Genomic DNA, 17260 nt, shown 5'->3' with positions numbered 1-17260 from the left:
TTGGGATGGCATTTGGGCTTTATCCATCATGATTGAATTGTGTATGGAGTGTTACTTGGTTTTGTTCCAAGAACTTCAGGTTATCTTAATATTGAGGGGAAAAAATAAGTAAATAAAATCTTGCTTATTCCCTTCTCTATGGAATAGTTCGCATACCTTGCGGAAACATAAGGGGCCTTATTTGCCACCTCCATATACCAATTTTACACCCTGAAATCACATTGGTGTAATGGAATGAGGAGTTAGGCTTCAGACCTATAGTATCTTATTTGTATGTCTGTGTAGTAAATGTACATACAAACATATATTACATATTCAGTATTTTAATAATCCAGTTTCTGCTCCTTTTTACTTATGCAACGCTATTGAAGTAATAGGGTTTACCTTAATGGAAAGCTATTACGTGGCAAGCTACTGAACTACTTTGATTTACTCATGTTTCAAACAGACACGACAGAACTTTTAGTGCATGGTACCAAGGTCCACACAATCAATCAGTGGGCACTATAGATTTATATCCCAGTTTACTGTAGAATATTTCTTTATATAGACAAGTCCTAAGATATTGCAAAGGTCTAACAGTGAGTGGAATTTGGTCATGTGTATGTGTGTATAAAAATAATAAATTAAATTAAATGGATGCCTTCTTAATTTAATTTTTAACTATGAACTAGCTCTTCAAAATAGTACATGTATAGTTACAGTGACTGGAAGCAATTTTATTCCTTGTACATATAAAACTCGTGCTGGCTTTTTTTGGGCATTCAAATATGCAGGATTGGGTCCCAAATCTGTTTCTTTAGCTGGGATTTTGTACATTCATGTTTTGAAACAGAAATATATTTTTTGTAATGAGAGTACTAAGCGCAGTGAAACAGAGGCTTAGATTGTCACCATGCTCTCTTCCTGTTAGATTAGTCTGTAACCTAAGAGGTATGTGTCCTCAGCTTTCTTTCTGCATGTGTAAGAGAGATAGTCCTGAAGCTAAACCACGTATCTGAATAAATGTTAAAATGCTGAAAAAATGTTTTTACTGTTGTCTTTGTGTTAAAGGGAAACATTAGTTATTTATTTTAAAATTCATTTAAAAACATTTTGAGAAATGGGTAGAACTGATGTCACATACTTTGTGATACTTAATGTTTATAAATGCACTTACTTAGTTTCCTTTCTAATCTAAAACTAATTTGTTCCAGGAGCTCTTAGGTTTAGCCTTTAATACTCTGATTCAATTTCTCTCTCCTCATGTACAGCATTTGTGATGAGAACTGCGGAACTTAATTTATACTTCAACAATCAGACTTACTCACTAAGTAAATTACATAGACTTTACAGAACTATTATAATGAGATAGTCATAAAATTAACATTTTTTTAAATCTTCTTGCATTATTCACTGAGAAAATGAAGCAATTTCTGAAATCTAGTTTGCAGAAATAGTACAGGAACAGTGAAGTTTCAAAGTCGCAACTTTTTTTTTCTACCTGAATGAATCGATTTTTTTTTAAAAAAATCCCTTTTACGACATTTGAAACTACATATAATGTCTCCCAGGGCTGAGATTATGTTCAAGTACCTGAAAAATAACAGATGCTGCTATGCTCTTCATAGCAGAGAATGGTGCTGTACACAGCCAGAAAACATCAGTGGAACATAACCCCAAGCAGCAAAATCATTGTTGAGATTGGCAAAAGAAAATTGTACTGTACTAGAGTCTATGGCTTTTCACATCTGCTAGGTTAGATCAGCAAGTACTGGCAACAGCCCATTCTGCAAATGGCCCAAATGTTTTCCTCCTTAGAATTTCACTTTGAACAAATTTTGCTTACTAAGTTAAAGTGGATAATAGTGAGTGTTGAAATAAGTTACCACAAACTTTTAAACCAAAAACACTTGTGAAAACAAGTATTGCTTTCATTCATGTATTATTCACTTAGTTATTTGGACTCCAGCACAGTAACTGTTTATATATTGTTTATTTTAAAAGAGGTTTTCCTTTTTCCTGAAAGAAGTCCTGGTCCTTATTTTTCTATTTTGTCTAGGTAGTAAAGAAAAAAAATTCTTCCTCCCTGAGACAAGTAAGATGATAGAGCATCAAGTATGTATTTACAAAAGTCAAAGTTGGTATGTGATTGATTATATTGTATACCTTAATTTATCTGAGATGAGGTTCAGTGTTTGGCTTAAAGAGTGTATTATCTAGCAAATGGAATGGAGTTTCGACTTTGTTATTGCTAGAATGGCATCAGTACTGCCAAGTGTGAACTCTTATACAATAGGATGTATCCTTTGGCAATGTTTATTAGTGTATGTTGTTACTAATTATTTCATGGAGTGTTAATACTTCTCTTTTGGAGGCAAATTTACATGCCATGTGTTCTTGGGGAAACAATATACTTAATCTTGCCATAACCTGTACCAGTCTCCAGGCATCACAGATAATGAGATGTCACTTATAGTAATATAAGAGTGCCTGAGAATATTGGGAATCTAGTCCTTTGGCTGGCTCGAGGGTTGTAATGAAGGAATTATGAAAAGAATAAAAGATTCATTAATAAAGAAAAATCTCCTTTGATGCCCACGTAATCCAATTAATAAACATTTTGGAAGATGGAGGTCCATTCATTTCACTGTTCTGTGACGAAATGTTGTGCAATATGCAGCCAGAGATGTAGGTGGAATTACAAAAAGCATACAATGTACTTGTGAAAGCACAAATAAAAAGACCAGCTGCTCAGAGATACAAAATGTACTTCCTGAAGTGCTGAGCTCTTAAGCTCACAAAAAGTAGCATTAGAAAACTGTAGTGGCCAGAAATGGTACTCCATTAATTCTAAGATGATATTAACTTATAATCTAAGCATTTCACAATCATGTTAAATCTGGAACTAATACGGTTAGTATTTATAGTTGGTAGGAACATCTTCTCTACTGTAACTGCATTTCCTTCAGGTGGTGGCATCTTTTATTGGGGCGGCTTTGAACCAACCTATATCAACTTTTAGCTTCTCACTTCAGTTTTCTGTTGCTCCAAGTTCAGTAAAGCTTTGCTTACTGCCACTGGGGGTATGTCTCCATTGTGGGCCAAAATCGATTAAAGAGACACAACTTCAGCCACATTAATTGCGTAGCTGAAGCCAGAATATCTTAATTTAGCTTTTGGCATGGTCTACACTGCAGGAAGTTGTAGGAAGAACACTCTTCCTTTGACTTCCTGTATTCCTCATGAAATCAGGGTTACAGAAGTCAGAGTTAATAAGCCCATTATTTTGAAATTATTTCAAAATAATGGGCTTGCTGCGTAGATGCTCAGTCTGTTATTTCGAAATAATCTGAGTTATTTCAGAATAACTCTTCTATGTAGGCACGTCCTGAGAGATTTCAGCACGCTGTTAGGGATCTTCCAATATGTCTTCAGTCTGACACCTGTTGGGGCCAATTTCCAGCCGTTCCTGTCATACTTATCCCTATCCATACTTTGCTGCACATATATCCTTATGTGCTACAGTCAGATTTCAGTGTATAAAGATTTCTGTGAATAACTAGGGGAGCTGGTCTTCATCTGGGGTTCTGGAAACAGTTGAGATTGGGATGTGTCTATTTTTCTAAATGACTGAGAGAAGGAGGTTCACCACCATATTCACCAGCGTGGGATGAAGTTTGTGAATACTCAGAACCTTGAACTCATACTTCAGTTCAAGTTGGTTGAATTTCAAAACTTTGTTGTTCTTCCTTTTCTCCCTGCTTCATTCTCATTTCCTTTTATTAAAACTTGGAGTTCACTTAATAAACCAAACTTTGGAATAGATGCACTGCCTTAATAATATTCCTTACCCGTTTTATAGGGGTGGTCAGAGTTTAATTAATGTTTGTAAAGGATTTTGACTCTATAGGTGTAAGGCTGTCATTTAAATGGCTGCTGTTATTGCACTTGCAAAGCATACAAAGAGAGGTTCTGACTTGATATGAGAGTACTCTGCACCTGCTCCATACAACCATATTTAAATTTATTAAGGATGCTAGTGTCAAACTTTCTGTGTGTGTAGAAATACTGTGATATTTAATTTTCTTCAGTTAATTTCCTGGTTGTCCTTGTTCAGTACTAGCTGACTTCTTTTAGGCCTTGTTGACATGCAAACTTTCACTGGCTTAAAAGGGCTTGTTTTAAAGTAGCTTAGTTAAGTGGGTGCAGGGTTGTGGGTAGACACTTTTTGTTCAGTTTAAGAATGATTTTTTTTAGTTTATCTTAATTTTAAATTGTAACCTTTGAATTAGTAGGGTTTTTTTTAACCAATAATGACTAGTTAAGGTACTTAATATTCACTTACCTCAGTTGACCATTCAGAGATTTTTTTAAAAAAAGTTCTTTAGTCAGAATGTGGTTACCTGAATCTCAGAAAACAGTGGTGGGAGTTAAAGTGGAGTGCATACTAGGAAGGAGAAAGAGGTTGCAGGAAGTAAGAGATGAAGGATATAGCAAACTATGTAGAGCTGAGTATAAACACAAATGTTAAGAAATATAAAGATCGGAACTCTCCCTGTTGGTTTTTGGGGGGAGGGAGGTGTCTACACTACACCTCTCTGTCAACAGAGAGATGTAGATTAGGCACGTCGAAATTGCTAATGAAGCAGGGATTTAAATATCCCGTGCCTCGTTAGCATAAAACATGGCTGCCGCTTTTTTTTAAGCCGAGTTTTTTCGGAAAAAAAACACAGCAGTCTAGATGTGGACATGTAAAAAATAAAGCCTTTCAACGGATCCAGTAAACCTCATTTTTTGAGGAATACAGGATCTGTCGAAAAAGCCTTTTTTGAAAGATCTGCGTCTAGACTGCCTTTTTTTTTTAAAAAACTTGGTTTCGAAAAAAGCAGCTGCCATGTTTATGCTAATGAGGCACAGGATAGTTAAATCTCTGCTTCATTAGCAATTTCGATGGGCCTAATCCACAACTCTCTGTCCACAGAGGGATGCAGTCTAGACGTAGCCTGTGGGAAAGTAAGAATTTAACACAGGGAAAGCTCTCTTCTCTACTATGCACTGTGGATATTTTCACTGCACTGCATAATTGTATTGTTATTTTGCAACAAAAATGATTAAAGATATAGAAAGCATGACCTATGAAGAAAGACTGAAAGAACTGGATTGGTTTAGTCTAGAAAAGGGAAAATTGAGGGGGTCCATGATAACAGTTTTTAAGTACCCACAAGGTTGCTACAAGGAGGAGAATGAAAAATAATTCTCTTTAACCTCTCATGATAAGATAGGAAGCAATGGGATTAAATTGCAGCATGGGAAGTTTAGGCTGGATGTTAGGAAAAACCTTCCTCTAAGCACTGGAATAATTTCTCTAGGTAGGTGGTGGAATCTCCATCACTGGAGATTTTTAAGAGTAGGTTAGACAAACACCTGTCGGGATTGTGAGATGGTACTTACTTCCTGCCATGAATGCACAGGACTAGACTTGATGACCTCTTGAGTTTCCTTTTATTTCTATGATACCAGATGATACCAAACTGGGTAGGGTTGCAACTTCTTTGGAGGATAGGGACATAATCCAAAATGACCTTAGCAAGTTAGAGAAATGGTCAGAGGTCAACGGGATGAAGTTTAGTAAAGAGAAATGCAAAGTGCTCCACTTAGGAAGGAACAGTCAGTTCCATACATACAAGATGGGAAGCGACTGTCTAGGAAGGAGCATGGCAGAAAGGGATCTAGGGGTCATAGTGGACCACAAGTTGAATATGAGTCAACAGTGTGATGCTGTTACAAAAAAAGCAAATATGATTCTAGGTTGTATCAACAGGTGTGTTGTAAGCAAAACTCGTGAAGTCATTCTGCTGCTCTACTCTGCACTAGTTAGGCCTCAGCTGGAGTACTGTGTCCAGTTCTGGGCGCCACATTTCGGGAAAGATGTGTAGAAATTGGAAAGGGTACAGAGAAGAGTGACAAGAATGATTAAAGGTCTAGAGAACATGACCTATGAAGCCAGGCTTCATGAACTGGGCTTGTTTAGTTTGGAAAAAAGAAGATTAAGGGGGGACATGATAGCAGTTTTCAAATATCTAAAAGGGTGTCACAAAGAGGAAGGAGAAAATTTGTTGCTCTTGGTTTCTGAGGACAGGACAAGGAGTAATGGGCTTAAAGTGCAGCAAGAGAGGTTTAGATTGGACATTAGGAAAAAATTCCTAACTGTCAGGGTGGTCAAATATTGGAAGAAATTGCCAAGGGAGGTGGTGGAATCTCCCTCTCTGGAGATATTTAAGAACAGGTTAGATAGACATCTGTCAGGGATGGTGTAGACGGAGCTTGGTCCTGCCTTGAGGGCGGGGGGCTGGACTCGATGACCTCTCGAGGTCCCTTCCAGTCCTATGATTCTATGATTTTTTTCCACATGCAGAAATTCTTTTGACATTTTTTGCTATTCATTGTTAGTACAGATGGATACTTCAGTATTGTTTGCCTTTATCCCAAGAACACTGTGTTATCAGATGTTTGTTTTCTTTAAGAGCTGCTTGAAACTCACTTAATAGAAGAGGAAGAGCAAGAAACGGAGTCATGGGCCAAGCCTCTTGTCCACCTTTGGCAGAAAAGAGCACATAATTTCGTTGCTGAAAAAGAATATAATGCATCTGTTGCCAAAATGGATCCCCATTGTGCCATTTGCACTCTCCTTTTGCCCTACTACAAGGTAAGCCAGATTGAAATAATTCAGTAGTTATTTGGAAAGGTGTCTTTAATGTATCCCTTATAGCTGTGCATGACAGTAAAATTAAATTATACAAACACTAATCATTGTAGAAGGTTAATTTGTGAATATTCTGTTTAAGACCATAAATAACCACAAAATCACTGGGACTGCCCTATCATGAGCTTCTTTGTGTCTGCTCCCAGCAGGAAGTGTATCCCAGTAGAAAACTAAAAACTGCATCTAGAGTGCACAGGATGTTTGGCATCTCTAAATTTCCTGGGGGAGTTACTGTATAGCACATCTTCTCATTTTAGATCCATTTTTGAACTTACCTGACTAAACTAAATTAAACTATCAAACTACTACAAATACACAAACTAAGTTTGCTCTTTTGATTGCTTAAACACAACCCTAACATGTCTTGACCAGTCTCTTGGGGCATTTCAGTGGTCTACCCAATCTGCTGCACTGCAAACTCAAATCCTTCTCTAAAGTTTAGTTTGACGATCAATAAGAGGCTCAGTTTGCAAATGTTTTTCAAAATATCTGCTCTCACCTCACTTGTCTCAGCTAAGTTGTCAGGTGTCTTAAGCAGATGCTTATTCTTTCATAAGATTGTGCCCTCATCTGTAGTCACTGAGTATGAGCAATGTAGCATATTTTTGGTCACTGTAGCATTGGTCAGATTCTTACTACATCTTTGGTTTTTTTTAAACTATGGAAGAGATCTTGCTACTTTTTCGTAATATTTTGTGGGGTTGTAATTTACTTATCTTTTTTCTCACTATCACAGGCTCTTGAGGCACCCTTCATTTATATCCCATATTTAATAATCAAATATACCTCTTCTAAAGAAGTTCAGTAGGTGACTTTGCACATTGTGGTGGTATAGCTCTGCCTGGAGTAGTGATGATTATGGATATTCTTTTGCATCTATTTCTTTTTCTCAGCCAGTTTTTCAGTATACGTACTTTACATTAAGATTATTCATTGGCTTGAGGATATATGGGACTAGATGTCTTATAATGAAAGGTGTATATTTTAACAAAGTCCAAGAATTCCCTGTTCTTACTGTTGGAATTCCATGCCATTCAGATTTAATATGCCTGAAAACAGTTCCTGATGCCATATCTTTAAGTGTGACTATTTCTGAGAAATTGGTTATAATCAGGTGATCATGTCTTCTCAAGCTGACCATGTCAATTCCAACTTTTTCTGATGGAATTCCAAATAATTATTTTTGCTTGGTTCTCTTTGCTGGGAATTTTTGTATTTTTTTTATATGAACAAAATGATGAGCAGGTGTGGAATGTCATTATTAGTCAGAGTACAATTTCTCTGTGTCTTCTTTTTGATTGGTCATTCCCAGGTACCCTTGATGTATTCATTCCAATGTTTTCCTTATCACTGTTAGAACTAGGATTTGTGTCCTCCTCTTTGAATTCCCTTTTTATCTTCAGGTCTCAGCATGTTCAGTGTTGTCTGAACCTTTGATTCACAGGGCAAGATTCCCTTTGTGGATAGTCTCTTTCCCAACTACGTTGTTTTTGTTGTTTCAGATGGGCGTGTGGCCTTGTTCAGTTTAATGTTATTTGTTCTCATAGTTTCCAGTACTCTCCTCAATTGTTCCTGATGATCAGTGGTAGTGCTGCCTCAAATTGTTAGGTCATCCACGAATACTTTCACACATGCTAGAACGGCTAGCGTCTGGCTCATTGCATGCTGAAATATTTCTGGAGCTGAATATGTTCTGGAAGGCAATCTGAGGAAGCCATATCTGCCAAGATGGTCTGCTTGATGTCAGATCTTGGAGTTCTCAGTGTCCAAAGGGATCTGCCAAAATCCAGTAGTACATTTAATTTGTTGAAGAATTTGGCTCCTACTACCTGACAGCAGTTCTCTTCTTGTGAGCTGGTGGAAGTGTTCTCTCTTCATGGTTTTGTTTAGCTCCTTAGGGTCCAGATACCGTCAGAACCCTCCCCCCCCTTTTTTTTACAGTTCTCTGCATCATCATAGGAATGCCTTCCTCAGTTTCCCCTGTGAGATTAACCAAGGACTCAGTGCCATGCTCTTTTACCTCAATATACCCTTTCTAGGGGCTGTGTTTTTAAAATACTATTACTGCAAATAGGCTGCAACAAAAACTCCGAAACTTTCATCACTCACTGCTCTCAGTCATTAAGATCCCATTCCATTTTATCTCTTGCATACCGTACGCCAGCACCTTTTGCCACACCTGGACTCTTTGTCAATCGTCTTCTGTCCATCATTGCCAGGACAGCCACCCTGGCCCTTCTTGCTAGTGTGCAACCCTGTTCTTAAATGAGAACCCCAACAGTCTCTGTGCTTGGAGATCATCCTCACCAGGGGAGTACTCCTCATTCTTCCTGCTCCATTTGTCTTCTGACAGCTCTTTTGGGTCCAGCTCTCTAGTATAGAGATATCAGTGGGCCCAGCTGTCAGTAGTGGAGATGTCTGCAGATAATCTCTTCCAATACTCCCCAGCCTTCAGCTTTGGCTTTCAGCTTTTGGCTTTGGCTCTCCAATTTAGAGCCAGCGGGCACCTCCCTCTGCTTCCAGGCCTCTGGTTCTGGCTTGGGGAACTAAGCCAGCAAACTCCTCTTGCTGCTTTTCTTGCCTTTAGCCTTACCCCAGAAAACATCTTCTGCCTTTGGCAGCTCTCCTCTTGTGCAGATTTCCTCCTTTCAAGGCAGCCCTGACTCATCTGATGTTTCTTTGGTCCTTTATGGATCCCAGGTGCTACTCCACTCTCTTTATTGGCCAAATGAAAGCAACTTTTCTGTCTCAAGGGAACTGGCCTGCCTTCATTCACCCTGTGACAGTCCACATTTTAATTAACCAATCTGTCACATTTTCATATGCCTCCTCTTTAAGATCAGCAGTTCCTCTTTGTTTGAAGAATTCATTTTTGCAATTCTCTGCACATTTTAGCATAATGGTGAGATTTATTGTAGTTTCCACATATTTGCCCAAAGGCTCTTGCTGGTTGCCACATCACTGGCTCATTTCTTGCTTTCCATTTTTCTGTCACTGGTCAGTTTAATTTCTGTGACCTTTCCCCTTGTTGGTGTAATTATATTATTGAGTCGTGCTCTATACCTTTCTCTAAGCTTTTTATTTAGTGTCTCTGTTTGTTCTGCTGCTTAATAGATACGTGTTGCCTACCTAGTGTCAGATCCATTTCCCTAACTAACTGTTCACAGACTTTTTTATTACTGAACTCCAGGACAATCTGGTCTTTAATGAGTCTTTTAATATTCCATGCTGAAGAGGACTGACTTTTTCATTTTTAGTCTGTGACAAACTCCTACAATGTTCTTCCTTCATTTTGTGTTCTAATTCTAAATATATCTCTTGCCTAAGTCACATTTTTAGAAACATGGTGTTCGTCGAATGTTTTCATTATTTCTGAACATTTCTTCTCTTTCCCCACCACCATCTGTATGCACTGTATATATCTAGGGCTTTTAGGCCTGCTTGTGTTAATCTTTTGTTCATCCTCCAGTCTCTTTGCCCCAGTGACTTTCAGATGCAGCTCCACTTGCTGCTTTAACTTGTTCCAGGAATATTCAGAGTTTTCCCTGATTCTCAGTGCTGATGAGGGAGTTACGTGTAGTTGTACAGGTTGGACCGCCCTGGTATGGCTCTCTTGGGACCTGACTAAGGAGGGAGTTTGCTAGACCAGAAGAGGTCAGCCCCTTTGCTGACAGACTCCCAGGATCTGTTAGCAGATCACCAGGCTCTCTTATCCCTGGCCACTTGGATCCGGCTCTGTGGCCAGCCCTGGAGCTGCTGGGGTTCTGCTGCTCTCTTCGAAATTTCTCTGGTCCAGGGGCTCTCTGGTCCTACAACATCCATGGTTCTGCCATGGATGTTGCCATACCAGAGTGTCCCGGACCACAGAGGTTCAACCTGTACAGATGGTATAGCAGCCACTGAGTCATCCTGAGTTATGCCATGCCTTCTACTCATGGTACCATGGATTACCCCATTGCCAAGGAGAAAGGTGTCACAATAAACTCTATATTATGAAGAGGCATATGTACACCAGTGAGGGAACAAACCTCTCATTCCTCTGCAGCCCAGAACTTCTGCTTCTACAGTGTGTGGGAAATGCAGCATCCCTATACTTCTTGGTGGACTTACATTACAGCACTATTACAGGCCTCTAACACCACGCCGCCACCTCCACACCGAGTCCACATTTGTTCTTTCACTCTAAATGTTTGCAGTTTGCTCCAATATTAAAGCTGAATCTTCTCCAGCAAACTATTTTTAAAATAACGTGTTTGGGGTGGGACATCTGTAAGGGCAATGCATCTTTCATATTTCAGACAATAACTTTTGCATGGTTTTAATTCTGGATTTGACATCACTGCCTTTCCAAATTAAGTAAAACTGTCTTTAAAGAATGAGGCATTGGGCAGAGGCAAAAGGATTTTATTGACTCTCATATTTTTTAACTGCTGGGGCTTTACTTTTTTGTAAATGAGAGAGTGGCTTCAATGTAAAAGTGAGGAATACAGTACCACATAAACATTGTGCTAATCTTAGCACAGTCAAAATCAGAAGGCTGCAGATGCTGGCTGCACTGCAGACTAACCTGTAGTCTAGAGCAGTGAACCTTTTAATTCAATGCAGTGTGCCCTCTTCCCCCCCCCCCCCCGCCATTACTGCATAGCCAAGGCATTTTCAGAAGAGGAGCTTGGGCTGATGGCAGAGTTGGCCTAGGGGCAGAGAGGGAACGAGGGCAGAGCTGGGCTGGGGCAGAACAAAGGGCAGAGTGTAGCTGTGGCTGGGCTCAGAGCTGGTCTGGGGATAGAGAATGGAGCTGGGCCTGAGGGTAGAGGAAAACTAGGGGTGGAAAGGGTTGTGGGAGGAGCCAGGCTGAGGGCAGAGCTGACCTGGGAACAGAGCAGGGCTGGAAATTCTCTCCCTGCCCTCCATGGCACAGTTGCAGCTGCACTAACTTTCAGGCTGCTGGAGTGCTATTTTTAATCTGAGACCTACCAAAATAATTCAAGTAACTAAAGAAAATAGTGGAGATGGATGTTTTGAAAGCAGCTAATTTTCTTTTGAAACTGTTAAGCCGTTAGTTTAAGAACTGAAGGGGAAAAGTGTGTTCACCCGTCAAAATAACAAATAAATAAGCCTTTTGTGTCTTTTAGTTAAATATAAATATTATGTATTTCCAGCCAGACAACCATAATGAAGAAAATTATACTTGCTGGGAAACAAAATCAGATGAAACATTTACAGCTGGTGAAAAGACTAAACCACTTATTCCAGAGATGTGTTTTATTTATAGCGAAGAAAACACTGAAAACTATCCCTCAAATGCCTTTATTGAAGAGGATGGAACAAGTCTTCTAATTTCCTGTGCAAAGTGTTGTGTACAGGTTCATGCAAGTAAATAAACTAATCACTTCATTTATGGAAGTTAAGATATACAATTTTGCCTTATTTGCTTTACAAAGGTTTATGAGTAGCACACAAAATATTCTGAATGTAGTAAGATCAATTTATATGTAATTCTCAGAATGGTTAGGGTAAGCCTCTATATCAGGACATCACATATTCAGGGAATTGTTGATAGTCTATGGAAACAAGAAATAGTTGGAACCCTGTAAATAGTCGTTATCATGGTAGAACAGACTGAATCTTAATATCTATAATTTCAGTCTCATCTGCTGGTAATTATCAAACTTAGCATAAACAAAATATATGTGCAACCACATCACGTTCTGCTGTGATCTCCGTAGATTTCAAAAGTAAGAGCCAGGCCAGTGTTTAGATGGGATATCTCCAAGGAATACTCGGATTATTAAATAGATGGTGCCCTCCTTCTAAGTCAGTATTGAACTAGTGCCCAGCGTAAACTTTTTTTCCCTCCCTTAGGAGACGATATAATGCTAGAGATGTCCTCTTTTCAATAGAGAAGTGAAACCAAGGTCCTTGACTGCTTGCGATCAATAATTGTCACATAGCACTTTCATTAACTATATAGGCATTAGGTCTAATGTCCTGGTCTGGGGGATTAGCCCCAATGCCCAGTTTTTCTCCAGTTACTCGTGTGCCTACCAGCAGTTCCTGTATCTGTTACTTCTTGTAAAATTCACCCTGAACTTTTATTAGAATAACGTGTTTTCTTCCTATTCTAAACTGTTGTGTAGTGTTATGTTGCCCTGTTAAATACCTAGGGTGAAGCTCTGGCAAGACAGAAGTTGGAAGTTTTGCTATTAACTTCAGTTGGGGTCTATAATTTTACTCTAATATATTCTTCCCCTTTTCAGAAGTGTCAGATGGAGTAATTTCCGTAGAGAGGTGCTGGGTTGTAACTAGTTAACATTGGTATAGCACTGTGTGATCCCCATATATAGGTGCCAAATAGTTGGAAAGATTTAGTGTTATTTCATTTGCCTGATTTTTAATTTTTATCATATGGAAAAAACAATAGTGCCCATTACTGGACTAGCAGAAACTAATAAAAGTACAGCTTCTCAGAGTTGAGAACTAGATGAATTGCTACCTGTGTATCCGATAAATTGATTATGCAGTACCATTAAACTTCACCTGGGAAGGGACTCATTATTTAGTCATTTTGGTCACAAGGCATGTGTTATTTTAGTTTGTATATACCGCTGAATTATGTGGAGCTATCGGTACTCAGAAGGGCAAAATATGTTAATTAACCCAACTCTCTTATTATAGGTTGTTATGGTGTTCCTTCTCATGAAATCCATGATGGATGGCTGTGTTCTCGATGCAAAAAAGGAGCCTGGACAGCTGTAAGTTGTATAGTTTATTTAGTTTTTGTACTAAAAACCCTCCACCCCCCGACCCCAAAAAAGCACACAAGGTATCGTATGTGGAACACCGCATATAGAGCCAAGACCTTCCAAATACGTGCGTTATTGCTGGTGAAGTATGTTTTTTCTTTTCTTTTCTTTTTTTTTTTTTCATTTACCCACCCCACATTCAGAATTTAGCCAATCTGCCTTCCCCAAATGAATTTCTGTTACATTTTATGGCAGTTGTGTTGTCTAGGAAAGCATTTCATTTTACCATCTTTTTAGGAAATTCCAAGCTGTAACTGACAAAATTGATTAATGGACAACTAACCTCTTGATTTAATGTGGTACAATCATTTCAATATTAAATTCACTAACTACTTATTAAATATGATTGATATGAATTGAATGGATGGTATAACTGAGTTGTAAAGCTATCTAGTAAGCATGAACTATACTTGATAAAGAAATATTGGCCACTTCAGCATTAGAATACTAAAGGCCAAATTTTCCAAATTGTCTGTCTACATTTGCACATTTACTGACTTACGTGCAAAAAAACCCCCATTCCAAACAGGTAGCTATATACACATAATAAGCTTTAAAGCACTGTAAATGGTACCAACTGACCCTGAGTTCCTCAGGTTTAAATAGGGATTCATTTAAAAAAGGGACATTAACAATATATTTAATGCATGAAGGTTGTGTGGTATAGTAAAGAGAGCACTGGGCTTGGACTCGGGATACTAGAGTTCTATTCCAAGCTCTGCCATTAGGCTGCCTGTGACCTTGGGAAAATCAGGGCCTTGCTCTGTGCCTCAGTTTCTCTGTGTGTAAAACAATGATAATGATACTGATCTCCTTTGCAAAGTGCTTTGGCATTGACTGCTCAAGATTATTATAGTGATGCCTCAACAAGAAAAGCATTATTACTATATCATTGTTTAAATATCTCCCTGTCTTGCCATCAGTTGAGAGAGATTATCCTGAGATCTTTTATCTTAGAGACTATTTTCCCCCAATACATCCTGCCATGATGGTTGTGGTCAGTTGAGGCACAGTAGTTGTATGTGCTTGTGTGTTGACTCGGTGTAGGGCTAGAGTTCAGACACTTTCAGTAGCAAGCTCTCAACTTTTCAAATTCATTCTGGTGCAATTGAGTCTGAGCGCAAACCCTATTTTAGAGGGTGAGTTAAGGCACATCTCTCATTTCAGGCTTTCTCCTGGTTTTAATTATCTGACTTCTGTTAAGACTTATAATCATGTACCTTTAGAAAAGTGAGTACAGGCAGTCCCCAGGTTACGTACAAGATAGGGACTGTAGGTTTGTTCTTAAATTGAATTTGTATGTAAGTCGGAACTGGTACGTATTGTAGGGGAAACTCTAGCCAAACATTTCTCCAGAGCTCAGTTTTATTCTCCCACACCTCACTTCCCTCAGTCCTTTATTCTCAAGCTGAGGTGTCTGCTGAGAAAAGCCGCTCCACGTCTCCCTGGTCTGCTGGGGGGAGGGGCGCTAGTTTCGCGTCTGCCCGGTCTGCTGGGCGGAAGCAGCTAGTGCGGGGTTGCCTCACCCCGTTTTAAGTAGGGATGCGATGTAAGTCGGATCCATGTAACCCGGGGACTGCCTGTAATAAGAATCAGGGGATGAAATCTGTGGATGCAGCATGTCCACCCTACTGGAAAATGTGACATTGCTCACTGAGGTAGGGCAGCTCCCTGCCCCAGTCAAAAAGCTTTTCTCAACTTCCATTCTGTCTGTTGGTCCTGGTGCTCCATAAAAGGGAGGATCCTGGCTCAGATTGGGTGGCATTCAAGCAGTACTCAAAGCTCCCTGTTCTCAGGGAGTTTTCTACTGGGAATACAGTTTGAGAGTACCACCAACTGAACCCCCTGAATAATAAGCGTGCTGTCTGTATTGACTAAGCTGAGTGGAACAAGCAGGTTTAAAACTAGCAGAGAGAGGTCTGATTTATAAGGATCTAGTCCAGTGTTTGCTCATTGCATAGCTATTATAATATGTACTGAATCAATTTCTATTTCTGTAAAATCTTTTCATGTTTCTCTTTTGCTGGTCAATGAGGAAAAAAACTTGTTAAAGGCATTGTCAAATAATCAGGAGTTTCAGGACTTCAGAAACTGCTTTTCTAACTGTTTTCCAGAGTCGTGGGTGGGTAAGAGAAAAGGCAAAAGTCAATCCTAGCAAGTGACAGGGTGCCTTTAACTCAGAATCTAATTATCAGTTAAGTGAACAGGGTTAGACAGCCCTGCTGCTCTAACAAAAAGTTTGTCAATTTCCTTTCAGGAAAGGGACAGCTATGGCATTTCTAAGTGTTGGGGTTGCAAGGCGAACATTCATGAAAATTCCCTGTGTTACTGCAGTAGAGATGGAAAAGCTACATTTTTGTGTTCAGAATAGTGAGAACCTTCAGAAAATATTCTTGAAGTCTGATATTAAAAACAACTCTATATCTCTGATTACTATGTACAGCAGTGTGACGTAAAGGAAAAAGTAGAAAGAGTTGAATTTTTGGTATGTAATAAGTATGTTTATCAAACAGGGGGCAAAAGTATAAAAGACTATGAGATCCCTTATTTTGTTCATTTCATACTGAAGTAAGGTAAAAAGGGAAATTCCTGAAACAGCTCAAGAGCTGTAGATTACTTAAGAAATGGTCTAGTTTAAAAACACCAGACTGTCATATAACATAGTGGTAGAAGCAATATAAGAACACTTTATTTTATATGAATAGCCAGTTTGCCTTTCCCCAACAAACTGCTGTTATATTTTATTTGTATTGTGTGGGAAAGCACTGAGGAGGAATGTTAGGACTTAATGGGAAGATGGGTAGTGTTAGAGAGATGTCTGGAGGTTGTGGAAAAGTGGGCATTGGAACTGATGAGGAGGAGGCCCAGAGGACTTCATGATTTCAGGATTTCTGTTTTTTCAGGGATACACGAGAGAAGTGATGTTTCTAGGAAGTTTGAAAGTAGTGGGTCGTAAACCAGGACAACCAGTTTTTAACTTTTCATTTAAAGACTTGTGTAGAATACATTTAAGTGAAATTTTGTAGTTTTAGTTGCGCGTCAATAAAAGTGTTGCTAGTTTATTAGTGTTGACAACTTCATATTCCTTTAAATAGAGTTTGGTGACCTGTGTGAAATGAGGAGTTAGCCTCAGGGCAATTCTTTGTCCGAATTTGTCTATATAATGGAAATTACTGTCTTAATGGCACAAGTTGACATTTTGGTTGGGAGTATCACTGGGTACATCAGAGATTGAATGGACATAGAGAGATAAATGCCATCTCATTTTTAGAAGTTGTCCCTTCTAGAAGCACATTGGTAAGATAACTTTTGTAAATATGTATTAGTATTGCCTATTTATTTTAGCTATTTTGTGTATACCTGGAAATTTTTCAAAGCTATAAATCTGGCATCTTTTAATGGTGCTAAATCTACTTTAAAAATTCTCTTTTTAATCTAGCATTCAGTATCCTTTCTTACCACGTTTAGCTTAGTTACGCTTATACAAACAATTTATTTTATTAGTGTGCATTGTGGGAGTTGAGAGAGGATAAATTCCAAGGTGAAATTCTGGTTTCACTTGAAGTAAATGGCAAAATAGGGTTGCCAATTTTGGTTGGATGAATTTGTGGAGACTACATCCATGACATAATCCTTAATTAAAGATTAATATTTAATTCCTTGGGACTTCAGGACAGTCCTGGAGGATTGGCAGTGCAAAAGTGGCAAAGCT

General features: G+C 38.8%; 1 protein-coding gene across 6 annotated transcripts in view; it reads left to right on the top strand.

The window, feature by feature from the left end:
- The window catches only part of KDM4C (lysine demethylase 4C), a 392253-nt gene that overhangs the window by 248055 nt on the left and 126938 nt on the right, over positions 1-17260 (top strand). For 3 of the 6 annotated variants that reach the window (XM_075931603.1, XM_075931602.1, XM_075931605.1), the window contains exons 13-16: positions 2042-2077; positions 6507-6688; positions 11905-12118; positions 13421-13497. In XM_075931603.1, the coding sequence (XP_075787718.1) occupies positions 2042-2077; positions 6507-6688; positions 11905-12118; positions 13421-13497 (509 nt within the window). Of the gene's footprint in view, positions 1-2041; positions 2124-6506; positions 6689-11904; positions 12119-13420; positions 13498-17260 lie in introns of those variants that run through there. The other 3 variants (XM_075931604.1, XM_075931607.1, XM_075931606.1) reach the window with 3 other exon arrangements.

This window comes from Pelodiscus sinensis, chromosome 6 (assembly GCF_049634645.1).
Source record: "Pelodiscus sinensis isolate JC-2024 chromosome 6, ASM4963464v1, whole genome shotgun sequence".
Classification (NCBI taxonomy): Eukaryota; Metazoa; Chordata; order Testudines; family Trionychidae; genus Pelodiscus; species Pelodiscus sinensis.
Note: the sequence above shows the minus strand (reverse complement) of the source record. Positions and strands in the feature narration are given on the sequence as shown.